Below are 24223 nucleotides of genomic sequence, written 5' to 3' on the forward strand. Positions count from 1 at the left end.
TCCACACTCGTAGGCGAGCGGAGCCCAATTAACCCCTAATCACGGATACTTCTAGGGTCCGGGACTCCGGCGCTAGCCTGTGAGAGAGTACAAATAATCTGGGGCGCTCCAGACAATTGTAAGCCCTGTAACTTACTCTCGATCGCAGTCTTTGCAATTGTTGCATACACCAAGCTAGCCATGGCCGATTTCAGCCCCCTACAGTACTTGTATCTCAAGACTATTATTTCTATTATGCGGTTGCTAGCGTACCCGTTCATGCGATCACTATTCAAGGCGCCAAATTCAAGCACCAGAAAACCTATACAGATCCCCACACGGGATCCAACTCGCTTCCTCAACGCATGGATTCATCACCCGCCTGACGACAGCGGAAACACCCCCCGTGGGGTTGTCATCAACTGGCACGGAAGTGGGTTCATCCAGCCGAGCCTAGGAATGGATCACGAGTTTTGCGACAGAATCGCGCAGGAAGCCGGCGTTTTTGTCCTGGATGCAGATTATCGCAAAGCACCGGAGCATCCGTTCCCAGCTCCCGTAGAAGATGTGGAAGATACACTGAGGTGGATTGAGAGCCAACCCGAGCGTTTTGATCTGGATCGAGTAGCTGTGTCTGGATTCAGTGCCGGCGGCAACCTGGCTTTGGTTGCGGCATCTGAGCTCAGAAGGCATATCGAGGGAATCAACATCAGGGCAGTGTATGCGTTCTACCCTCTCGTGGACCTTGCGCGCGACCCAACTCTCAAAACCGTACCCAAGCCTATCAATCCATTTCCTGTTTTCGTGCTCCGGATGTTCAACACTTGCTATACGCCCGACAGCGAGGTGCGGAAAAACCCCAGAGTGTCGCCTATATATGCCGACCCTGGCTTGTTCCCTGGAACGACCATCATCTTTACTTGTGGCGGGGATAACCTGAGACCCGAGGCCGAAGAGATGGGTGAAAAATTGAAGACAGGCGGCGCCAATGTTGAGGTTGTCCGGCTTGAAAATGCGGCGCATGGGTTCGACAAGGCCGTCAAACCAGGATCCGATATCTTCGAACAGAGGGAGATGACGTATTCAAAAGTGGTTCAAAGTCTTAGAGACAACTTCAAGGAATGAAGCCTTTCATTGGCAAGGCGCATTCTGCATGTTGGGCAAGGGATCGAGTTGAGATATGCCATGTACGGGGGTGAAGAGCAGGGCTAGTATATGATCAAGGTATCTTAACCTCACCGTCTCAGTATTGCTGCACATATGGAAGGGTAACAACCTTAACGAGGCTGGTGGTTCCGGCGGCTCGTGACTGGAATCGGTATCGTCCCTGACCTACACAGAGCTAGTCAAATGAAATATTGATAGCGTTCACTCTTATGCTGGTTTTATTTCACATCAATTCTGAAACCATCAATATTTTATTATAATTTTCAGCATTTCCATCACTGAAATACGTATATTATAATCACCTGCGGCATGGGTGCGGCGTTGACAGAATGAATGACACAGATGAAGATAATTTGGCTTCATCCACTCAAGGGCCTATTTACGAGAGTCTTATTGTTTCTTCTCAATACTAAAAGTCGGCTTGGCCTGCTTCCCAAATCGCCAAACTTCCTGTGGCTCTTGGCAAGAATGCCTTCTTCACTTCCCCGTTCGTGTGTTCCCCGTTCACTCCATTCTGCGACTCCTTCGCAGGCGTACCGTAGCCACCACCAGACGGCGTGACCATGACGAGTTGATCGCCGGGACTCATCCTCACCATATTCTTCTGGCCCAGATTCACACCTCTCATCGAGCCATCAGGTTGTCTCCTGTTCCACGTGTTCGACCCATACGACCCTTCTTCACCGCCCCGCATCCCGTACGGCCGCGTAGTTCTCCTCTCGGTGATGACGCTGAAGCTCAGCGGCGCAAGGGCTTCGTAGACTCTTCGACACCCGTCCCCGCCGTTGAAGGCGCCCTTGCCACCGCTCCCACGGCGGATGCTGAACTCGCGCATGAGCACTGGATACCGCTTTTCCATCAGCTCGACGTCTGTGATGCGCGTATTTGTCATGTGCGTGTGGACGGCATGGGCGCCGTGCCAGGTTGGCCCAGCGCCTGAGCCGCCACAGATGGTCTCGCCGAACGAGAAGGCGAAGCCCTTGGTGCGGCCGCTCTCGTCGAGAGACTCTCCGCCGAAGAAGCCGACACAGTTCATACATCCTTGTGATGCTGCTGCTGCCTCGAATGCTTGGAGAATCGTGTCACAGACACGCTGCGAGGTGTGGGTGTTTCCAGCACAGACGGCTGCTGCATCAGACGGGTTCAAGAAACATCCTTTGGGAAGGATGACGTCGATCGGAGATAGACAGCCCTGGTTCAGGGGAATGTCCACGCCAATCATGGCCCGGAGACAAAAGATGATGCCGGAATACGTAAGTGCTTTGGGGGCATTCATATTACCGTACAGCTCTACCGTCGTGCCGGTGAAGTCAAACGTAGCACTCCCGTCTTCTCGGATACGAACCTGTAGATGGATGCGGGAGCTGTTGTCCATATAACCAATGGCCTGGAGTATGCCATCGGGGCTCTTCCCTCGGACGTCCTTGAGGAACTTCCGCACAGCAAGCTCGGCGTTGGCCTGCACAGCGTCCATGTAGAAATGCACCGTAGTCTGGCCATAGTGATCAATCAGCTTGTTGAGAAGCTTCGCACCCTTGTTGTTCGCTGCAGCAAATGACTGGAGATCCGTGATGTTGTCGCTTAGTCGTTGCGTGCTGTTGCATCCCACCCTCTCGCCCGGTTCGGCAAAGATTTTGGCGATGCCTTCAGTGTCGAATTTGCCGTTGCGAATCATGGTGAAGGTTTTGATTGCGACACCTTCTTGCCATAGCTCTGTCGAGTTCGGAGGCATAGACGTCCCTTCGGAGCCTCCAATGTCGGTGTGATGGCCACGCGAGGCCAGGAAGAAGACGATGTTTTTGCCAGCGTTGTCAAAGACGGGCGTCACAACAGTGAGATCGGGAAGATGGGTCCCACCATGGACTATAAATGCAGCAATTGATCAGTAAAATGCCCTCTCCCGTACAAAAGAGTAAAAAGGGTTACCTGGATGGTTTGTTACGTATACGTCTCCTGGGCGCATCTGGTCACCAAGCAAATCGATCTGGCCCTTGACGGCATAGCTCATGCTCCCAAGGAAGACAGGCACGTGAGGGGCATTCGCAACCAAATCGCCGTTGGGACCGAAAATGGCGCAGGCAAAATCGAGTCTCTCTTTGATGTTCAGTGACACGCATGTCTTCTGCAGCGCCCGACCCATCTGTTCGGCGATGCTCATGAATCGATGTCCGAAGAGAGAGAGTTGCACGGGGTCGACAGCAGACGCATTATCGACCCGACCAACTGTCTGGGACTTGACATCAATGACGATGTGGTTCGAGAGCACTCTGGCTTTGCTTCCGGGGGCTACCACGATTGTCTGCGTGCTGTCGATGATGACGGCCGGCCCGGTGACGATGCTGCCGCGGGCGAGGTTCTGAAGGACGAGTACACTTGCTTGGTGCATACCACCATTCTTGAAGTAGACGGACCGCTGCAACTTCCACGTTAGTGATGGATTCACGACAATAATGCAAGGTCACTCACTGTTTCGGCCGAGCTCTTTTCGTTAGAGATGATCTCAAAATTGTCCTCTCGAAGTTCACTTTCGAGCGCGTCATTATCTTTCGTGTTCTCTGAGCTGATGCCGATTCCCCTGACGCGGATATCATCAACGATGATTTCTCGGTCTTCTGGTAGCACGAACGCAAACTCTCGCAGGTGTTCAGCAACGAACTCTTTCTTCCAGTCACCATCGGCCGGCTCCAAGATCATGAGGGTTGTATCACTGCCGCGGTATCGAATGTTCAGGTACATCTCGTGCTTTACTGCTGTCTTTTCGATGCCTTGTTTTACCAGCTCGGTTGTTGTGTAGTCGCGGAGATGTTGATGGCGAGCGCTAATCTTGGCTATGGTTTCCGCTGTTAAGAACTCGTTGCAGGGCTCCTGAGCCTCTTGCACAACCTCAGCAAGAGCCATCCCTAGATATCATGATTAGCAATGATTAGACCAGCATTTGTAGATGTTTCTCACCGTATGCTGACAAGAGACTCGAATACTTGTGCATAATCACCTTGGAGATTCCCAGGTTCTCTGCAATCTCACAGGCGTGCTGACCTCCAGCACCACCAAAGACTGCGAGGTTATGAGAGGTTATTTCGAAGCCTCGGGCTTCAGTGAGAGCTCGAATTGGTCTGCACATGGATTCGTTCGCCACTTCGATGAACCCCACTGCCACGTCTTCAGGAGAGATGGCTCTGCCAGTGTCCTTTTGGATTTCCTCAGCCAGTTGGGTGAACTTTTCCCTCACGACTTGGATATCGAGGGCTTGGTCCTCTGTGGGACCGAAGATGCTGGGGAAATAATCAGGAAGTAGCCGACCGAGCAGAAGATTGGCATCTGTAATAGTAAGCGGGCCGCCTTTGCGGTATGACGCCGGACCTGGATGGGCACCAGCGCTCTCAGGGCCGACTTTGAAGAGGCCGTTCTGCCAACTGAGGATACTCCCGCCGCCAGCTGCAACAGTGTTGATATCCAACTGGGGGCTCTGGATGGTAACTCCAGCTGTAGTCATTTCAAAGATGTGATCAAATGTGCCACCAAATCGACTGACGTCGGTAGATGTGCCGCCCATGTCGAATCCAACCAGGGGAGTTTGGCCGTCATAAGAAGTCCTAGCATACCCAACCAGACCACCTAGAACCACAATACTGATTAGTACGAATCGCACCGTTATTTGGGAGAGGGAAAGGACGTACCCGCTGGTCCGCTAAGAATACCCTTCATGCCTCGAAAGGCCTTGTAGTTGACGAGGCCTCCGTCACTTTGCATAAACTCGCACCGAAGGCCCTCGAGATTTCCATCTGTAAAGCCGGAAGCAAAACTCGAAATGTACTTGTGCGTCTCGGGAGTGAGGTATGCATCCGCAGAAGCCGATCCGCCTCGGGCCACCATCTTGACCATGTTAGCCCCGACCGCTGAGGACAAGGCGACGTGTTCGAAACCGAGACCCTTGGCAATCTCTTCTACTTTCCGCTCATGGTCGGAGTAGAGAAATGAGTGGGCAAGGCACACGGCAATTGTGGTGTAGCCTTGATCCTTGAGGCGTTGCAGCGATGCCCTTGTCGATTCTTCATCGAGCCTTTCCAGCACTCGGATGAGTTCACCACCTACGCCTTTAACAACTTCGCCTTCGATGGCTTTCGGGGTACCGTTGAGACGATCTGGAGCCTCGTCGTAATGTTCCAAGGTGACCCGCTCATCGATCTCGACGACGGTGTCATACAAGACGGACGCCTTTCGGATGTCAAGGGCGAAGATGTCTGGGCGTTGTTGCGAGCCAATTTCCAAGACATCCCTATGGCCCCTTGTCACTAAGAATGCGTGCCGCGTCCCTTTTCGTTCAAGCAGAGCGTTGGTCGCAACAGTTGTGCCCATGCGAATAGCGCGGATGGGGGCTTTTGGCAAGGGCTCCGTCTTGGGGATCTCTCGCCCGAGGTAGTGTGATAGTACTCGTCGAACGCCTGGCCGCAATTTAGCAAACTAGAACTTTTTGTCTTACTTGGGTTTCGTTAGTCCGACCGACCTTCGGTTGGAGCATCCTTGTAGTGATCCGGGTCTACGGAAAGGAGCTTGAAGACTAAGTCTTCCTTGCCCTCGACCGACGCCCAGACGTCCGTAAAGGTGCCACCCCTGTCCATGGCTATGAGGATGGAATCTGCCATGGCGTCCGAGTTCAAGTATTCCCCCATGATATCGGATCTCGTCTTGGAATATTGAAGAAGACGATGTGGTGAAGGGCTTTGGATCCTGGATCTACAGGAGATGGAGCATTCTACAAACAACTTGGAAAAATGACCGCCCAGGACCTTGCATATATGTGCACTGAGAGGTTCGCCATCTCAGCGGGATAGTCGAAACGACCTTCTGTAGCATTGTGGGAGCTCACCCTGTGACCCATATGCGACTTCGGAGCCGCGAGGTACTTTCCACTAGGCCCGATCGACACTCTGAATACAGCGTCATTGTTGGTTGACGGCTGGGTGCTGTTATCGCGGTGGAGAATACTACATCAAATGAGGGGGTGTGGATGTGGATATTGATACCCAGCCAGACCAGACAGATAACCTATCGTTTGATGCCTATCTGAATCCTAGCACGAATACGACTCTCCCCTCACCTATAAGACGCCCTGTATCTCTGCCACCATCTCCACTCTCCACGCTACCCCGGATTCTTTAGGCCGCTCGTTTCGACCTTCCCAGCCTCCAAGCCGACTGCCGCCCGCTACACACATAGACGGAAACTAGAGCCCCTCTCCAGTGCATAATTTCGTAATCTCAGTATCTTCTCTATCTGGCCGCACTGTAGCTGTGGACCCCGCCCCCTTATCAACCTGGCTCAGACCGTGGATTCATTGGAGCCCCCCGGCCTAGTCTCGCATCATCACATCCTCGATTCCCCAATTAATCACTGAACATCGTAGACAAACACGCCATGGAGAAACGAGGAAGAAATGCCTGCTGGAAATGCAAAGGTACCGAGAGCTACCCCGGGACTCCCGCTCGCCTCGCAACTTGGGGCCCTGTGGATACGATTGCTGATCATTGCCAGAGCGACGCGTCAAGTGTAGCTTGGAGAAGCCCGTCTGCGGCAATTGTGCCCGGTCTCAGCACCGTTGCGAGTACGGTCTGAAGCTTCTGTGGAGAGAGGAAGCTATGGCTAGGGGTATATGCTTTGGTCGACAGGGTAAGTACTGCTGCGGTAATTGCCAGTTTAGCACCGGGTGTTTCAATATGGACGACGACTCTAATCAGATTGAGCCACAGGCGTCCATGGGAAGTCGTCCAAGACGTCGCTTCGCAGTCATTCGCCAGCTCTCGAAAGCTTCAAAGGCCATTTCTATTTCTTCAATACCTCGGCTGACAGCTTTCCAAATCAACCCGGGCCACTTCAACAGCCCGTGTCGCAACCAGCCCTCCATCCCTCCTCTTGTTCCACGCTCCAAGATGGACCGCAAGAGAGGGAACTGGATCAGGCATGTCAAGATGAATCAAGTCAACACATGGTTCTTTATCGGACCGGCATAAGTGGGTTTCCCACGGCTTCCCCTGATGGAGACCCATTGGACCTGCATCTCTTCGACTTTTACATCACAAACCTGTGTCCTAATTTGAGCAATTCGCCAACGGACAATCCCTACCTCGAATTCATTGCGCCGCTTTCATTAACCTCGGCACCTCTTTACCATTCTGTCCTCAGCTGGTCGGCTCACGAGCTGTCCTTTAGAAAACCCGATGGGCGAAGCTATCACCAAATCTCTGCCCATCACAAGGTTCGAGCACTACGAGGCCTCAGGCAAGAGATTGAATCATCACAAGCCAACACCGCTTCTCCTTCTAGTCTAGCCTCGGTTCTTGCGACCATGATAGTACTCTCTTGCCAGGAAATCGTCGAAGCATGCTCATCAACGTGGATGCAACATCTCAAAGCCGCCCGGATGTTGTGCAGCATTCTTTGGCCGAAAGGTCACGATGCACCTGACAACTTCCGGAAGTTCTGTGTCATGTGGTTTGTCTCGCACGAGATTATGAGCCGCACAGCTTGGATCCAAGACACGCTCTTTGAGCCAAGCGAGTGGTTTGCCGGCGACGACGAAACGGAGATTGACGTTATGATCGGATGTTCTCGTGGTTTGATACGGCAATTGTCCGAGACCAGCACTCTGATTACGGATATTCGGAACCAACCGGCCTCTTCCAGTAACCCAGAGTTCATAGCTCGCCGCAACTGCATCGAAGCCGCCCTCAAACGACTCGGCCAGCGCATTTCGACAACAAAGGGTTCAGCGCCGCCCGAGTTGCTCGATATTGCTGAAAGCAAGAGGCTATGCGCATTGATATACCTCTACACCTGTATCGACAGCGCTACGCCGTCATCGCCTGTGATTCAGACGATCACCGCACGAGTAATGCGGATCCTGACCAGACTGCCGCCCAAACCGTCACTCACCTTTCCCTTGTTTGTCGTGGGCACCCTGGGCGTCTGGAATGAGGACGATCGAAGATTGGTGCTTGATATGTTGACGAGTATGATTAAGGCAAGGCCGTTGGCAAGTATTGTCAGAGCAGAGGAAGTAGTTAGAGCTGTGTGGTTGGACAGGGACTTGGGTAAGTGTGAGCGATGGGAGGATTTGGTAGAGACAAGAGGGAGGTTGCTGAGTCTTGCATGATTGAAGAAAGGAACTTGTGACACGAGAGTTAAGATGAAAGAAACATTTGATCCAGACGATTTCTCTTTCTCTTAACAACTCTCATTACTCGTTATTAGAGTCTCGAAGTCGAAATGGTATTCGTATGAAGGCATTCATCTTCTGCCACCCAGTCCACCACACCTTTGACATCTCTCACACTTCCTACTCTCCAGTGAATGTCATTCGTATCCCCATCTGGCGTGGCTTTCCACTTCCATCGATCCAATTCCTGCACTCCCTTCTCCAACACCTGTCGTGCCCACCTCCCTGCAATCGGCAGCATCTTGAAGGCGTGCCCACTGTCTCCAGAAAAGACCATCAGGGAGCGCGAGTCGGTGTTGGGAACGTAATCGATAATGTAGTTGGAATCCGCCGTGTCGCCGCACCAGCAAATGAACTTGCGCGTCAGCGGAAGGCACGAGAATTGAGGCATAGTCGCGGCGATGAGCTTCACAATCTTGTCCTCGTCTTCTCGTGGGATCCGACCTCGGTAGTCAGATATGCTAGAGCCGGAGCTGGTAGGGACGCTCATCTGACTGTCAACCTCGGCTGCAATTGTCTCATAGTTGGTGAGGCCGGCACTGTGAGCACACAGCTTCAGCAAGCAAGTCTCTGGATCCGGCTCGAAGAAGAAACCAAGGTCCCGGCAGTTGACAACAGGAACGCCGGCCATGGCTTTTGCCTGCTCCTGCGAGAGCTGGAGATGTGCAACTGACCATGCCTTTGCAACTATTTGAGGCGCAATCGACGGGAGCAGACGAGCGACATGAGCACCGAGGCAGAGGATTACACGAGTTGCCTTGTGCTCTTTGCCAGACGCCGTTTCGACGCCGATACAGCGCTTGCCGTGGAACAAGAGCCTGGTAGCGTGGCCTTGTTGCTCTCCAAGGATAAAGCGCACGCCTAGACGTTCGCATTCGCTGTGGATCTTGACCATTGCGCGACTAGCTCGAGCGTAGCCTCCGTATTTGTTGAAGTAGCCAGTCCAATCATCCAAGGCGGAACCTGTAATCTGAGGAGCAAGCGGCCGCATATCTTGATTTTGACCAGCCCCAATGAGTCGGAACGAGCCCGAAGGAAAGCCCGGGTGGTGTGCAATCGAGGAAAAGGATTTAGTGAGCGAGCTGCGTGCCTTTTCTTCAGCGCTCGGTGAGTTGGCTATGATGAGACCCGTCTCTGCGTAGTAGGGTGCAAAGAACGGTGATTTCCAGGCCTTGATGGCTTCCAAGGCGAGATCGGTGTAGAAGCCATCTTCGTACTCGGCCCGGACTATCTTGTTGAGGTCACAGCCTGCCGAATAGGAGGATGGAATCTCCGGGGCTCTATCCAACACGGTAATGTGGCGGTAGCCATTCTGCGCGAGGTCAAGAGCTGTCGACAAGCCAAAGGTACCGGCTCCGACAATCAGGATTGATTCGTCCATCAGACTTTCAGATGGTTTTTTTCGTATCGTTAGGAAATGGTCTGGCGTTGATATGAGCCCTCATTACCACGATATTTAAGATAGGGATATCGCAATGTGAGGCGGTGTTGTCGCAGCCTTCGTGAAAGTGATAGACTGATGATTAGTGACATCCAACATGGATGTGGATTGTACATGGGCTGATTATCTCGATATCAGCGGGTCCAAAAGTTGGAGGAAGGTCGAAACGAACTGACTAGGGAGGGATACTACTCCGCAGTACTACGTTGTACGTCACTTGATGGCCGACCCAGTCGATATCCAATCCAGGGTCTGTTCGTACATGTACCTAGTAGTGCGTGTCGACAACTCCTCTCAACACTGCTGGTATCTGGAAAAGACGCATGATAAGAGACAGAATGCTCTTCTGGCGAAACGACCTTCCCCCAGCTTCGATAAGAGACTCATCCCTTGGGACGAAAGATTGTTTGCAAGAGTCATTTCGAGCTGAACTAGGCTATGCCCGTCTTAGGTCGCAACGATATCGGACATACCGTGGTTAACACACCACACGCTTGTCGCCTTAGTCTAATCACTAAGCGACTTAGCATGGAACCCTGTCCCATCCCGGTGATGTTTACCCCAGATCCGCAGCTCCACTCGCGGCCTGAGTCGCGGCCTTATCATTTGCTGATTAGCTGAGGGCTCATCTTGACATAAGATCGCCTCCTCTCCCACTGAGAGATCGCATCCCATCAATGACTGCAGTCCATCTTCCCCAACACGAACATCTTCAATCTTCACTTGTCATTCGCAATGTCGCATCTGAACAGCGACAAGAAGGAGGCTGCCTCCATGGAGAGACCCTCCTCGCCTCAAGCCGAAATAGGCGAATCGCAGAAGTTCGATGCTCGGCAGACAGATGAGGCAGCAACCTATCTTAACAACGCCGAGCATTATGAGCCCCTATCGCCCGAAGAGGACAAGAAATTCAAGAGGAAGATGGATTGGATTTTGCTTCCGATGGTATGACTTTGATCTTGACTCCATGACCCAGAATTAATACTAAAAATGCCGCGCCTAGTTGTTTCTTGTTGCTACCCTCGGAGCGTATGTTAATTCTACCCCATCTGTCGTTGCATAGACTAACCGTCTCGACTAGCATCGACAAAGTTGCACTGGGAACATCAGCCCTATATGGTCTTCGCGAAGACAACGCCCTCGTCGGTCAACAGTACAGCTGGCTTGGATCCATCTTATCCCTGGGTGTAAGTCTACCCGCCCCCGCCAGAGTATCCAGCATCTAATTCATCGCCGCGCAGGCTCTTTTCGGCATGTTTCCTTCGTCTTGGCTCATCCACCGTTTCCCAAGTGCCAAATACCTTTCCGCATGCTCCGTGGGATGGTCTGCGTGCTCCCTTTTCCTTGCAGCCTGCCACAACTTCGCCGGACTTGCAACGCTACGCTTCTTGATGGGTAAGTTGGAACACCTGAGAGTATTTACTGCCTTGTTTGCTGACGCTGCCAAGGAATGTTCGAGGCCATTATCGTCCCCGGTATTTCGCTGATCCTGGCTGGCTTCTATCTCAAGTCCGAGCAGCCTCCGCGAAATGCTCTCGTGTTTGCTGCTGCTAGTTCCGTCTTCAATGGGTTTCTCTCATGGGCCATTGGTCATATCCCGGACAGCGCTCCTCTGGCGATTTGGCAATACTTGTTTCTGCTCACCGGTACGTGAATTATGGAAGACAATCTGACTTCCCGTAGCCCTGCTAATGCACATCGAAGGGTCTGTTTCCATGATCTGGTCCATCATCGCCTTCATTTGGTTGCCCAGTACGCCAATGGATGCCTTTTTCCTCAGCGACCGAGAGAAGCAGCACGCTGTCCACCGCCTCGCTGCCAACAAGACTGGAATTGTCAACCATACTTGGAAATGGTCCCAAGCCAAGGAAGCCGTGATTGATCCCAAAACTTGGCTGCTTTTCTTTTTCAACATTGCCATCAACATTCCCAACGGCGGTCTCATCACCTTTGGTGGTCTCATTATTGCTGGTCTTGGCTACTCCGGTGTCGAGGCTTCGCTTCTTACCATGCCAAACGGTGTCGTGTCAACAATCGCTGCTTTTGTTTTCTCCCTTCTCTCAGCGAAATGGCATAATCGGAGATGCCTCGTTACCATGCTGGCTTGTACCGTCCCGATTATCGGTACTGCTGTGGTGTACGCTCTTCCTCGCAGCAACATCGGCGGTCAGATGGTCGGTCTATACTTCCTCTACACCTATTTCGGACCCTACGTTGTTGGAATCGGGTTGGCACAGGCCAACACCGCAGGCCACACTAAGAAGACCATCGTCTTTGCCATCTTGTATATTGGCTATGCTGTGGGCAATCTTATCGGGCCTCAGACTTTCCGAGCTAACCAAGCACCGGCTTACGTTGGTGGAACCATCTCTATGATCGTTTGCTATTGTGTCTGCATTGGTATTATGGGAGCTTACTGGGCATATGCGGCGTGGGAGAATAAGAGGCGTGCGGCTGCCTCTGTTTCCACTTCTCAAGACGCAGTTGAGTCTTTCATGGACGAAACAGACTACGAACAGACTGGATTTATGTACACTACTTAATACAATCTGTATTAGGTTTTTTAAAGAGTTAAAGAGAGGTCGAATCGTCAATTCAGCCTCTCTTATAATAGCTAGATTGTTTAAATGTACCAGGTTTGTGTAGGTCTGCTGTACTTCGTGATGTATTTTAAGGGAGATGCACCTCGAAGATGTATCTCCAATTGCGAGTTGAACTACTCTGTCACTCTGTCCATAGAAGCCTCAGCTGCTAAGTAATCCCCCCTTAGCTCATCACTCGTCAAAGGGCTGTTTCGCAACTGGACAAGTCTCGATCGCCAAAAGCCCCAACGCTCCAAACTGTAACCTGGTTTTCCTTTCCACAGCTTTCCCCGGCTACGTGAATCGTCAAGAGCATTCTCTTTGCACGCATGGTAGATCTGCGGTGATGAAAGATTGAACCAAACAGCCGCCGCTGGTGCAAAGCACTCGACAATCCTTTGAGCTTCCTTCCCGCCGCTGTTTTCAATACCCATCCCAATGCTTTCCAATGCGCGATATAGACCCCCATATAGACGTTCATTAGTGAGATACGCAACCAGACCATTCAAATTCTTCCAGCGCCGATCAGTTTCGGGCAGAGTGTTATGGCTTAGAATGTCCGCTTCTATGTGTCAAGTCAGCTTATCCTCTACCCTGGTGAAGTCAGGGGACTCGAATGTGTCTACTTACGATGCCATCTTTCAGTAAGGAAAAGTGCCAAGTCCGGCAAGTCCTGCCACAACCTTCGGCCATCCTTCAAGGCCGTAGTATTTGGCAAGTCACGAAGAGCTTTTATCAGGGAAACAAACTTGTGCATTGACTGAGTCTGGTAGTCAAGCTGGATAGCGACGCGGAACATGAGGTCCCAGAAGGCGGCAAGGAAACCTTCAGGTGATTTATTTGCCTCACCATTTCCTCGGTGGGACGGGAAAAGGCTATTGATTTGCTTTGCGGCTTCTGACGCCGTAGGTTGTGATGTTGCTGAGAGATAGGAGGTAAGAATCGGGAATGTTTCCAATTCTGTGTCTGTCATGCTGTCCGAGCCAGGATCAAGTTGGAGATTTGGAAGGTTAGGATAATCCATGACCTTAGCTGATGTATTGCCTCTCTATAGCAGAAGCCTGAAGCCCTGTGATAGTGCTCAGTAGTAATACAAACAAGCGTTCTGAGGTAACTTTCGATGTAGACCAAGGCTCGAGAAAACCACCACTGTGTTGGCGTGAAGTAATGCCGCTGGATAAATTATATCATGTATGATGAATGACCTTTCATCTTATATACGAGGCACTCCAACCGGGAACCAGACAGTCTGCTATAAAACGAAATTGGGACTTCAACCTCGGTTACATGTGCTCTGCGCATGCTAATTAACGTGGTCGTCATTATTTACGAGCTGCCCGCACCTACTAGACGAGTTGTGCAGCTTCAGGCAAAAGGCCCTTCAGAATACGACAGTGGAGCTCTAAATAACAGCACCGGCCTATGGGTCGAGGCGGAGGCTGTGAACCCAGGGAAACGCCTGCTTCAGACCTGCATCACGTCAGCATTATAAACCCTCGCGTTAAGCAACACTAAGTAATCAGTGATCATCTAACACCGAATTTACCCCCCGCATTAGTCAAGAAACCTGGCTGTTGATGTCACAATAGCTTATTAACAGTCTCATGCTTTGAGGATTCACATTACCTAGGAGGAAAAAGTCCTTGATACCCCCTGAAATCGACCCACAAATCAGCTCATCGACTCTTAAGTTCACGCGTATAATATACACGAGATGCGCATTGGTTAAAGTTAAGGGAAAAAAATATAACGTGGCGCAGGTTTTACACTATTTCTTCTGAGTCATCCATACGTAGCAGGGGTAATCTAGTTCCTACAGACATAGCCACCTCCATTGTTTTACTGCCAGGGCTTCCAAGGAAGGATATTAGGTATCATTGTACCACATACGTAAGATATTTGTAGCCTCTCTTTCCAGGTTTGGTTCTTTGCTGCGACTGTTAAGTTGTTTGTTAGAGTATTACAGATTAGATTGAAGTTTAGTCTGAGGCTCTAGTTTTATTGAGAGAGCAACCCAGACGCTACGTATCGCGGTACTTCGACGTAAAATCGACCCCGGCCTTCAATTGACTTGCTAGCGTGATAATCCCTCATCTAAAACATTGCATCAGAGTTTGGTGCTGATATACGGAAGAGGAATCAATACGGCTTCGACTTCGTATTCCCCCTGAAAGGAGCCATCCGTTTTAGGAAGTCGAGATAATGCTCGAAAGCGAATACCAGTATGTTTACACGTGGAATTAATCAACTGTATTCCGTCTATAAAGGTTTTACTTCCTCCTCGCCTTAGAGCCGTCTCTAGTAGCATCTCCCATTCCTCATCATTGTCAACACAACCATAAAATACTCGAATCGATATGTTTGGCACTCAGTACATGGGCTTCGCCCTTCTCATCGCAGGTCAAGGCCTTACAGCTGCTGTGCCTTCGGTCCCTGCCGAAGACCTTGGAATGCCCGCCGTAAGCTATTGGGTTCACCTCTCCTCTATGCTACAAAGCCATTAAAACTGACTTACTTTCCCAGAGAGTGACTTGTCACGTTAGTACCGGCACTTTCATCTTTACTGTATCCGAGGCCCGAGAGGAGTACAATCGCGTCAGGGGTCTGTATAACCCAGGAACACAGACCTACCCGACCAGGAGCGGGTATCCGCATGAGTTCAGTAATTTCGGTGGTACCATCAAGTTCGACGACACAGCTTGCAATTCGAAGAAGCGCCCCGTGAAGATTTACGAATTCCCCATCTACCAGCGTGCATCGGAGGGCCACGAAGCTTCTCATTACGACGCCAACAAGAAGAAGGACGAGCAACCTGGGCCAGGCGAATGTCGTGTTGTCTTCACTGCGGAAAACGGTCATCTATGTGGCGTCATGTGCCACAAGAGCATGACTCCAGGCGGCGATCAAGCATTTATTAAGTGTACTGCCTAAATGAGTTGCCATCGCAAGGGATCTGGTGTCAGGCCCGTGTTGTGACCAGGCGATCACAACCAAGAACAATGCACCCCACTTCACTTCAACAAATTACTGTTAGATCGTACTTTACAGAATCGCGCCTACGATTCAGCAACTGTCACGATCCCTACAGTAACCCATTAATACATAGGTGCACTATTTGCACATTACACCAAGCCTTACGCTCCTTAGATATTAACACACTTGGTTGCATCATACTACCTTTGCCACATTACCAAACCGTAACCTACATCGCTCACCTTGACATCCTGATGATATCCGATCATTACATCCTACGTAACTGACCTGGTGGGCAAACAGGCCGATATGGGAGTACATATAATTCACTAGTTGGACAATAGATCCAGTAAACCTGTTAAACGAGCCGTGCGAGGGGAAACGTGGAGCATATTTTATTGCTGAAAATTTGCTGTAAACGAAGATGGTTCGTCAAATGCGGGAAAGGGAACAAGATGTCCCCTTGTGTGTATTATTAGAGTATTATTAAGGAGCCTTATATTCTGAATACGTTCCGTTCCAAATATGTTACACGTCCTCATTTGGGATCGCATGAGTCTTGATAAAGCCCTTAGTCTGTAGTTTAGTCTTGGGGTGCGACAGGTCTCTTGCCAGGACACCATTCTTTTGAGCTGCCTTGCAGGTGTCGGATCAGCGGGCTTTCCGTTGCAATAATTGTCTATCTTTAACACATGCTCCAAACCGCAACCCAAGTTCGTCAAAGATCCAAATTATCTTTACTGCATTCCCAGTGCCATGTTTCTCCTCGTACCAAAATACCCCACGTCGAGTGTCACCAAGTCCTTCAAGTACGAGAGATCAAGTTCTGGAAGCACCGAACCATCCTCCGCAAAGAATCTTGCCACTCGCCGAGCTGTCCATCCTGGATTTTCATCGGCTAATTTGTTGATCAGTGATGATTTTTTTCCTAATTCTGTTGGAATCACTCACCAATCCAATGTCCTGCCTTGGGAATAATGTCAACCTGCAAATCGGACGAGATCGGCTCATAGGTCTGGCGCAGCACTGACTCCCACCCCAAGCTCGCTTCTCCGCCCATGCCCAGTAACGGCACATCCAAACGGCTGTCGTTCAAGGACGCTGAGAAGAATTTTGTATCATCGTAGACCGTCGCAGCGGAGAAAGGACCTAGCATCGCTCTGAGGAATCCTGGCTTGGAGATACTAGTGGCGTATCTATTGACGGTATCCTCACTAAAGCTCGCCGTTCCAGAGTAGCTCCCGTGGAAGAAGTACCACTCTAGAAACTGCTTCTCTTTTCCAGACATGAGAAACTCAGCCAAGTCGGGAACTTGGAAGAAAGCAAGTTGCCAATTTTGGTACAGGTCCCAGAACGGAGCCGGCGTGGCGATCTGGTCGTATCCAAATCCCGGAAGTCCGTACTCGGCCAAGGCTAGTCTCTTGACCATATCAGGATGTTGAATCGCCAGCGCCGTCGCCATACCAACGCCCTTGTCATGCGCGAACACATACGACGACGTGACGTTCAGAAAGTCCAGCACTCCCTTCAGGTCTGCCGCCGAAGCTGTGGCGCTGTAGTTCCCATCGGGCGGAATACTCGAGTCCCCGGCGCCACGGTTGTCTGGTGCAATGACGGTATAGTTCTGTGCGAGGATGGGACCGATAAACTGCCACGTCAAGCTGTGCTGGGGGTTCCCGTGTACAAGGAGCACAGGAGGGCCTGAGCCGGCGTACCGGAAGTGTATGCTGACGTCGTCTAGAGCGACGCGTCCATGTTCCCAGCTGTCAAAGTCTGTTATAGCCGCTGTTGCAGAGGTAGCCAGGTAAACTAGGGCGAGATGAAGAGCTTTCATTGTAGTATAACGAAGATCAAGGTCAACTTTCTGCCGTGTTCAATGTCGAAAGATATCCAGCTCCTGCCTGGTTATATCATAAAGCAACCTCCCCAATAATCACGGGAAATTGAAGAGAAAAATCACGCACCCGAATCCCCTCGGAGACATTTCCCTTTTCCAACTTGATGAGTGAGCATGATTGTTAAGCGCCGCTGATGGCTTCATTCGCCATCGCCCATGCGACCGTAAGCAGCCACGCCTAGATTACAAAGCACATGGGGAGAGCGAACTGTAGGAACAAGGGCAACTATCTCAAAGAGGTGTTATGATGCGACACACACACTTTGCAACAAATCAAGCTGATAGCCTGGGAAATGCTCCACCACGAACCTTACCTAGAGTCGTTTGCCCGAACCTCTTGGCTTGAGAAAAAAAGGGTAGGCCGGAGTGATCCTTGATCCAATACAATCATCATGCTTGGTCTCCACACCTGATGGAACATTTATTCCTTGACTGAATTTCTATACGTCATCTAACATGTGGGTAGGTTGGCTAAACAATAAGCGCCGCCAAGTGGCAAATACCTATGCCATCGGAGACCGCAAAAAGCAGAACGGCAATCTTGGCAGACCCGATAGCTTAGTTTGCAAGTGCTTCTTACAGGGCTTAGAATTCGTCACTCAGTCCATTATTTTATTCCGTCCTAGCCTATGGTCTACGGGAGGATTGGAGATGGACGCGCCGGGGGAGGAGGGCGGCGGATGAATCCATCGTACAAGCAGAGCTGTGTCCCTAGACTCATCCTAGCGGTCCCGGCAATATAGCCACCAAAGATACCAACCCCGATGTTTTACAGAGTACACTCAAGTAATACCTATTTCCCAAGCACCCGTAAAGTTATGTATGGTCGGTGGTTTGTCATCGACATGTATGCTCATAAGGAAGAGGCGGCTAAGGGACAGTCGGGGAAGACGTGATGCCGCAAGGAGTTGCTTATGTGTTCAGAGATCAGCATCATTTACAAATTCACCTTACACCGCCAAGCAAAGATATTTAACTAAACTGTGTTGATTGAATGTCTCTCGAAAGTATTCAGGGTAGTTTTCGTCAAGAAGCCAGTGATATAGTAGCTAGGAATCCTCAAATAGAAGAAACGACTGCCAACGCCACCCAGCACGTACTCCACCGGGGACTTGCCATTCAACGAATAAAGATTCTCACTGTAAGTCAAGCTGATAAAGAGACTCTAGCTTCGCGTCCTTTTGGAAAAATACGTAATGCTGGATCCACCAAGGAAGCCAAGTGCGTAGTTGGTAAGCAGCATGCCTTCGGGTCGGGACGCCGAATATATAGTCGAGTTCTTCAAGGGTTCGCTGCCTGTTTTTCCAGCGTGTCAGATGTTTCATCTACTCATTCATCCATGGATCATGCACTTACTTCGTCTCAGGAATAATAAAGAAGATGACCAAGAAAGCAAGCAAGTTGAGGCCAGCATAGAAGCCAAACGCTCCAGTAGGTCCGATAGCGGCCAACAGCGAAGGAAAGCTTAGGGTCAGCGCGCTACCAATGGTGTTGTTCACACAAATTGTGAAAGCACCCCCGATTTCTCGATGCGATAGAGGGAAAGACTCGGAGAAGTAGATGGAGGGCAAGGGACCGATACCTGTCGGAACAACATCAGCTGCGAAACCTTTCGACCGGGTCAGCTAAGCAGAACTTACCAGGGCCGTACATGGCTGCGAAGAGATAAACGAAAAAGGCAATCAACGGTACTCTCGCTCCCACGCTGTCGTCAATCAAGAAACACAAGCCAGCAGCCAAAAGGCACCAAGCCATGTTCGGAAACGTGATCAAGAGCAAGTTTCGGCGGCCGAACGTGTCCATCATGTAAACAGCTGGGATTGCGAAGATGAACGTCACAAGGCCGAAACCCATTGACGCCAATAGGCACTGTTTTGGGGTGTATCCGGCCTGTTCAAAAATTGTTGACGAGTAAAAGGCCATGATGTTGATGCCTGAGATGAGAGTCAGTGAGAGGTTGTCCTCTATGTTCACAGCAAGGTTCTTACCGGAGAACTGTTGGCTGATGACAATCCAAGCACTCGCTACTGTGGCACGACGCAGACGCGGGACGAGAACCAAATCCAACATTCTTCTGCCCAAAGTCTGACCACCAAAGGCATTCTTTTCTTCCAGAACCTGTCGGTGTGCGTAGTACAGGTCGCGGGCTGCAATCATCTCGCTATTTCGGATACGGCAAAAGGACCCGAAGGCTTCCTGGAATCGACCCTTTTTCATCAGCCATCTAGGGGACTCTGATCGCGCAGTGATTAGCACGCTTAACCAACATAGGCATAAATGATTCCGTGCATCAATGACTTACCAGGACACCACCAGACAAAGATGACGACAGGGATAGCAGGCGCAAAGGCCGCGGACAGTTGGAATCTCCACGCCAGTGCGCCAATGCGATACCAGATCAAGTTGGAGCAGAAGCCAATGAAGATGCCAAACGCAACCCAAAGCTGGAAGCTGGTCACGACTCCGCCGCGAATAACAGCAGGCGCAACCTCAGCCGAGTAGATGGGAATAGTCGAGATCTTGATGCCCATGCCGATGCCCATGAACAACCTGCAGAGCATCAGGCCCCACCAGTTCTGTGTAAACCCTTGGGCAAGCACTGGAAAGATTGCGAAGAGGCCAGTCACGAAGATGGTCCCGCGACGACCCAGCAAGTTGTTGATGGGGTCGGCTGCCCAGGCGGAAAGAAGACCGAAGAGAGTTGGAGCGGCATTGATGGCACCAACGAGCATATGATTGTCCTGGATGCCGAACTCGACGGGAAAAGAGAGGTTTGCGCCATTGGCACCGGTGTTGTCCCAACCCTGGATCGCAGACCCGAGGGAACAGAGGGCAATGGCAAAGTACATTTGGCGCGGTAAGTGCCACTTGTGAGTGACCTCGCGCTGAAGGAAGTGCTTGTCTTCCTCGGTCAAGTCCTCGAGCGCCTCGTAGGTCTGGGGGTTCTGAGCTGCCAACGCGCCGCGATAGAAGACGTCTTCCTTTCCCTGGAAGCCATTGTCATGGCAGAAAGCGTCGGTTTGGAGTCTGAGGTCTTGCTTCGAAATGCCAATGAGAGGGTTGCGAATTCTGAGACATGGTCAGACGAGGGGCTTTCAGTGATGAGGCATAGAGAGGGTGGGCTTCATACCTAGCATTGACGTTGCGGGTGTAGTCTTGCTCTGTGTGTTCAACATGAGTCGCCTCGAGCCCCGACTTGACATCGCCCTCGAGATCAGAAACACGAGACATGACGGCAGAAGTGCTTGAGCACGATGGATGGAGTTGATGGGACTCTGATAATGGCAGGTCGGTCTGTTATTGGCGTTATCAAGTGGAAACTGCGGTTGAGGTTCTCGAGGCTCTTATATAATTGGGGCAGTAGGCGGGCTCACTCTGGGGTAAAAGCGATCTGCCCCATGGGGTAACGACGATCCGGGGTACATGATACCGACGGCCTGTCACCAAGCCGACTCGAGTAAGGCGTCTCGGTCTCGCTAGGCGAAGCTATGGATTCCCAACTGTAATCCTGATTCCTATCCAAGGTGAGGAGGTCCTGCAGGCAGACAAGGTCCCGTACAGGGGGTCGGGTCCCCTCTATTCCCTGTACAGGGCACCACACCACGATTCCTGCGCAGGGCATATCGTCCTGTACAGGGCATTGGAGCAGGGTTCCCTGCACAGGGCTTGGGTCATGTGAGGAGGGTGCGGAGAGAGTCTTTGATGCCCTGCGTGTGTCCAGTCTCACCGGGCCGAGCTTCATTTCCATTCCTAGCATAGTGAGTCGGGAGCATGACTCGCAAACAACCGGACTTTCACAGCCGAGTGGCCCACGTCATTCAACAGCGGACAGGCTAATGATAGCCTCCCCCGCTTTTGGGGGGTGGCCGGGATCGGAGAACGACGCGAACACGCTGATAATGGTTGGATTGAGGATACGGTGTGATTGGCCAACAGTTGTTTCCTTTGTGCAGGTCGAGCTGGTCTTGAAGCTTGACACACACAGGGCAATGACACACGCAGGGAACTGACACACACAGGGCATCGTCGCACGCAGGGAGTTGGCACACGCAGGGCACTGGCAACAATGGAGCTAAGCTGCTACCATGGCGATGCTTGCCCATCACATGAAGATCTGAGAAAACAATTTTGTATAAATCCTGGACAGTCCAAGCTCTATAGTACGATTTAGAAGGTCACAAAGTACCCAAGTCTCATTCCTAGGATAATTCCTCCGCAACTGTCAGCAACAACCCAACCAACACAAAAACCATTCGCCCATCACCACAATGGGAAGCATCGGCACCGGAACATGGCTCGACAAGCTTGAGGAGCAGTGTTAGTTTATGAGAGCGTGTTGTATACGCCCCTGGCTGACAAAACACAGTGAACGTCGACGTCGACTGGATGGACCCCGAGTACATCAAGGGAATGCCAATCGTGCCTCACGACCAAACCAGCAACCAGCTCTGGGTAGACATCCAGCTTGGAGATGCCTCGAACAGAGAAATGTTCCTTGAAACTGCCAAGGACCTCAAGGACCAGGGGTGGCTAGCCATCTACACGCGCATGGTTAGCATTGGTGGATGAGCAATTCAGATCTGAGCAAGCCTTGCTAATGAACTTGTACAGGCTGTCTTGATGTGCAAGAAGAACATCAACTCTATCAAAGGCCGTGTCCTCCTCCAAACCCTGCCCTCCAAAGCCTACGAGTTCCAAGACACGCTTGATCACGCTCGTCTTTACGACCGCGAGTTTGCTCTTGCAGGCATTGGCCGGGATCGCTTCTGTATCAAGATTCCCTCCACTGGACCAGCTTTGAACGCTGCAAAGATTCTTTCAGCCGAGGGTATCCCTACTCTTGGAACTGCGCTCTTCAGTCTCCCGCAGGCGATTGCCTGCAGTCAAGCTGGGATGTTGTACATCAGCCCATACTACAACGGTAAGCTGCTACGCTAAACACCACTATTCGAGAATCTGCTGACAGTCGATAAAGAGGTTCGCGCACACGACGAGCTTGAGCTTTGGCCCGACGTGAAGGACCCCGCAACCGAGCATCCCATGTCGGCGCGCATCGTCCAGATCATCAATACATACAAGCGTCTGTACAAAGAAACCGGAAAGGAGCAGCCCCTAGTGAAGAATGCCAGGTAGGCTTCCTATCATGAGCAAACAAATAATCGTTGACTGACCCTGTCTAGTTTCATCTCGGTCCAGGAGGCAATGGCAGCGGCAGAAATGGGCTGCCACTCTGCCACCATCTCTCACACTGTCTTAAACGAGCTCGCGAAGCTTTCATGGGATGACAGCAAGCAACCCGGTGCCTACGTACCCAAGCCTGTCCACGTGTACAAGGATGCTGGACCAGGTCCCGAGCGCCTCAAGAAACTTGCCAACATTGACCCGCTTGCGGCAGCTGAGTGGGACGGCAAGCTTGCTTCGACTGACATCGATTATCTCGCCAATAGCGGCGAGGCTTTGCAAAAAGCCATCATGGCTGATCCTGTGACGACTGCCCGACTTGCTGATGCGTTGAAGCTTTTCACTGGCGGCGAGGAGCGCAGCAAGGCCAAGGTGGAAGAAGTTTTGAAGATCATCTAAGCGCTCTTCGACAGGAACGCCATGAATTGATTTATGAATAGTCATATAGCCAGATCACATGAGGAATAATAGATTGCTATCAACCTCCAGTAATATTCCAGAGTCAAGGTTACGCTCCCATTCACCTGATTCCTGCCCCCAACTGTAGTGTTTCGCTATCCGGAAGATAGCCCGGTGGTGCCGTTGCCTGAGCATCGGACATACCAGGCTCGAGGTGAAAAGCCATCGCCTCCGCATCGTAGAACGTAAAGTCTTGACAAGGCAACGAATTTTCCGCATTTAAAAAGTCGAGAGATTCGGGGAAAGAGATTGAGAAAGTCCCTGGGTGCGCGTATGCACCGATGCCCGACGCATCTTGTGTTGGGCGTAGGCTTCCCGAGGGTGACGGATTCAAGTAGGGCTCTGGAATGTGATTATTGTTCACCAGATTCCAGCTCAGACCGACCGTCATGGATTCGCCACTTGGTTCGGGGACTAGCAACGGTGAGGCGATGGATGGTATGGGTACTGAGATGATCGAGCCCGTCGCCAAATCTTGGGTGGTGTCCTCAGTGACGATAGCCTCATCGTCATGACTGTGGTCTTGCCTATCAGTGCCTTCCTCGTCCGGACTGCAACTCACAGCCTGACGGCTCTCGGGCTGCTGGGATGTGGCTGGTTTCGCTAGCAATTTCGCCTCCTTCTCCAACTCCACAAGGCCGTCGAGATGAAGCGCAACAGCCTGTGGCGATCTGAGAGGCCTACGCTCCAACTGACGACGAGAGTTGACCTCGAGCAGGAGCTCATCGCGCTCCTGGATCAACGCTCGAATGTCTCCAAGCGCATCGAGACATCTCCGGTGCAGGGTCTGGCAGCGAGTGATGCTCTCCTCGACCACAACGTGCTTTGAGAGGCGCTGTGGGTCACACTCGGCGAGGCCTGGGATTTGGCCGGCGAGCTCCTGTAATACTCGTTAGTAGCTAGCATACTGATGTGATAGCAGCCCTACTTGCATTCAACTTTTCTTTGAAGGCCTCCCGGCGGTTCTTCTCGAATATCCGATGAGCCGCCCGATCATCGGAAGTAAATTTCCGAACTCGCTTTTTGTCCTTCCTCGACGGCCCAGTGGCTTGCATCCTAGCTGATGAGAGTTGCTTTCGTGCCGTAGCGAGCATGGGCGCCCATTCTTTAGAGTAAATACGATGCTATGTAGAAATTGTCACGGCCGAGCAATCTGGGGATGGTTGAAAACAGATTGAAAGAGGAGCTAGAGCTGCACGTAGTGGGAGGGGGTTTGAGGAGGTGAGGGGATGGATCGGCGCGGAGAAGCTCTGATTTGAGACTAGACTGTTCTCTTGGTGAAAGTACCTTGTTGGAGCTGTGTCACGTTTATGCCTTGCTTGGCGCAGGGG

General features: G+C 51.4%; 11 protein-coding genes across 11 annotated transcripts; 5 read left to right on the forward strand and 6 right to left on the reverse strand.

The window, feature by feature from the left end:
• Positions 1–147: 147 nt before the first annotated feature.
• Positions 148–1345, forward strand: BGZ61DRAFT_456697 (Alpha/Beta hydrolase protein). Its single transcript, XM_046246550.1, has one exon. It carries the CDS (start codon positions 181–183, stop codon positions 1102–1104), a length of 924 nt encoding a protein of 307 aa, XP_046101258.1. The 5' UTR covers positions 148–180; the 3' UTR covers positions 1105–1345.
• A 210-nt stretch (positions 1346–1555) lies between these two features.
• Positions 1556–5789, reverse strand: BGZ61DRAFT_358444 (Hydantoinase B/oxoprolinase-domain-containing protein; the record flags this gene model as incomplete). The annotated part of the gene is made up of 6 exons (XM_046240965.1): positions 1556–3009; positions 3073–3559; positions 3613–4046; positions 4099–4761; positions 4824–5588; positions 5651–5789. 6 exons carry the CDS (start codon positions 5787–5789, stop codon positions 1556–1558), a joined length of 3942 nt encoding a protein of 1313 aa, XP_046101259.1.
• A 772-nt stretch (positions 5790–6561) lies between these two features.
• BGZ61DRAFT_358640 (fungal-specific transcription factor domain-containing protein) lies at positions 6562–8296 on the forward strand (the record flags this gene model as incomplete). The annotated part of the gene is made up of 3 exons (XM_046240985.1): positions 6562–6601; positions 6679–6828; positions 6888–8296. The coding sequence occupies 3 exons, from the start codon at positions 6562–6564 to the stop codon at positions 8294–8296; spliced, it is 1599 nt and encodes a 532-aa protein (XP_046101260.1).
• Positions 8297–8390: 94 nt separating this feature from the next.
• Positions 8391–9743, reverse strand: BGZ61DRAFT_425641 (FAD dependent oxidoreductase; the record flags this gene model as incomplete). Its single annotated transcript, XM_046243653.1, has 1 exon — positions 8391–9743. One exon carries the CDS (start codon positions 9738–9740, stop codon positions 8391–8393), a length of 1350 nt encoding a protein of 449 aa, XP_046101261.1.
• An 831-nt stretch (positions 9744–10574) lies between these two features.
• Positions 10575–12343, forward strand: BGZ61DRAFT_358394 (major facilitator superfamily domain-containing protein; the record flags this gene model as incomplete). The annotated part of the gene is made up of 6 exons (XM_046240960.1): positions 10575–10745; positions 10804–10829; positions 10882–10987; positions 11042–11195; positions 11249–11446; positions 11505–12343. 6 exons carry the CDS (start codon positions 10575–10577, stop codon positions 12341–12343), a joined length of 1494 nt encoding a protein of 497 aa, XP_046101262.1.
• Positions 12344–12516: 173 nt separating this feature from the next.
• On the reverse strand, positions 12517–13406 carry BGZ61DRAFT_481128 (uncharacterized protein; the record flags this gene model as incomplete). Its single annotated transcript, XM_046249265.1, has 2 exons — positions 12517–12947; positions 13013–13406. 2 exons carry the CDS (start codon positions 13404–13406, stop codon positions 12517–12519), a joined length of 825 nt encoding a protein of 274 aa, XP_046101263.1.
• Positions 13407–14739: 1333 nt separating this feature from the next.
• On the forward strand, positions 14740–15313 carry BGZ61DRAFT_535496 (Ribonuclease/ribotoxin; the record flags this gene model as incomplete). The annotated part of the gene is made up of 2 exons (XM_046254281.1): positions 14740–14841; positions 14906–15313. The coding sequence occupies 2 exons, from the start codon at positions 14740–14742 to the stop codon at positions 15311–15313; spliced, it is 510 nt and encodes a 169-aa protein (XP_046101264.1).
• A 779-nt stretch (positions 15314–16092) lies between these two features.
• BGZ61DRAFT_358942 (Alpha/Beta hydrolase protein) lies at positions 16093–17189 on the reverse strand (the record flags this gene model as incomplete). The annotated part of the gene is made up of 2 exons (XM_046241019.1): positions 16093–16253; positions 16307–17189. 2 exons carry the CDS (start codon positions 17187–17189, stop codon positions 16093–16095), a joined length of 1044 nt encoding a protein of 347 aa, XP_046101265.1.
• A 1199-nt stretch (positions 17190–18388) lies between these two features.
• Positions 18389–20483, reverse strand: BGZ61DRAFT_535498 (membrane transporter D1; the record flags this gene model as incomplete). Its single annotated transcript, XM_046254282.1, has 6 exons — positions 18389–18548; positions 18609–18834; positions 18893–19186; positions 19241–19486; positions 19555–20321; positions 20383–20483. The coding sequence occupies 6 exons, from the start codon at positions 20481–20483 to the stop codon at positions 18389–18391; spliced, it is 1794 nt and encodes a 597-aa protein (XP_046101266.1).
• Positions 20484–21520: 1037 nt separating this feature from the next.
• BGZ61DRAFT_358892 (uncharacterized protein) lies at positions 21521–22832 on the forward strand (the record flags this gene model as incomplete). Its single annotated transcript, XM_046241013.1, has 5 exons — positions 21521–21569; positions 21619–21803; positions 21864–22173; positions 22228–22381; positions 22433–22832. 5 exons carry the CDS (start codon positions 21521–21523, stop codon positions 22830–22832), a joined length of 1098 nt encoding a protein of 365 aa, XP_046101267.1.
• On the reverse strand, positions 22816–24111 carry BGZ61DRAFT_456702 (uncharacterized protein). Its single transcript, XM_046246551.1, has 2 exons — positions 23825–24111; positions 22816–23772 (listed from the first exon to the last, which is right to left on the reverse strand). Exons 1-2 carry the CDS (start codon positions 23984–23986, stop codon positions 22954–22956), a joined length of 981 nt encoding a protein of 326 aa, XP_046101268.1. The 5' UTR covers positions 23987–24111; the 3' UTR covers positions 22816–22953.
• Between the last annotated feature and the right edge of the window lie 112 nt (positions 24112–24223).

Source organism: Ilyonectria robusta (genome assembly GCF_021365365.1).
Source record: "Ilyonectria robusta strain PMI_751 chromosome Unknown BGZ61scaffold_17, whole genome shotgun sequence".
NCBI classification, from domain to species: Eukaryota; Fungi; Ascomycota; class Sordariomycetes; order Hypocreales; family Nectriaceae; genus Ilyonectria; species Ilyonectria robusta.

What these genes read in the sequence shown, in the direction of transcription:
- BGZ61DRAFT_456697 (XM_046246550.1), top strand. Translation starts at nt 181, where the DNA reads ATGGCCGATTTCAGCCCCCTACAGTACTTGTATCTCAAGACTATTATT.
- BGZ61DRAFT_456702 (XM_046246551.1), bottom strand. Translation starts at nt 23,986, where the DNA reads ATGCTCGCTACGGCACGAAAGCAACTCTCATCAGCTAGGATGCAAGCC. An exon ending in CCTTCAAAGAAAAGTTGAAT is followed by an intron (nt 23,773 to 23,824) that starts GCAAGTAGGGCT and finishes CGAGTATTACAG; the next exon opens with GAGCTCGCCGGCCAAATCCC.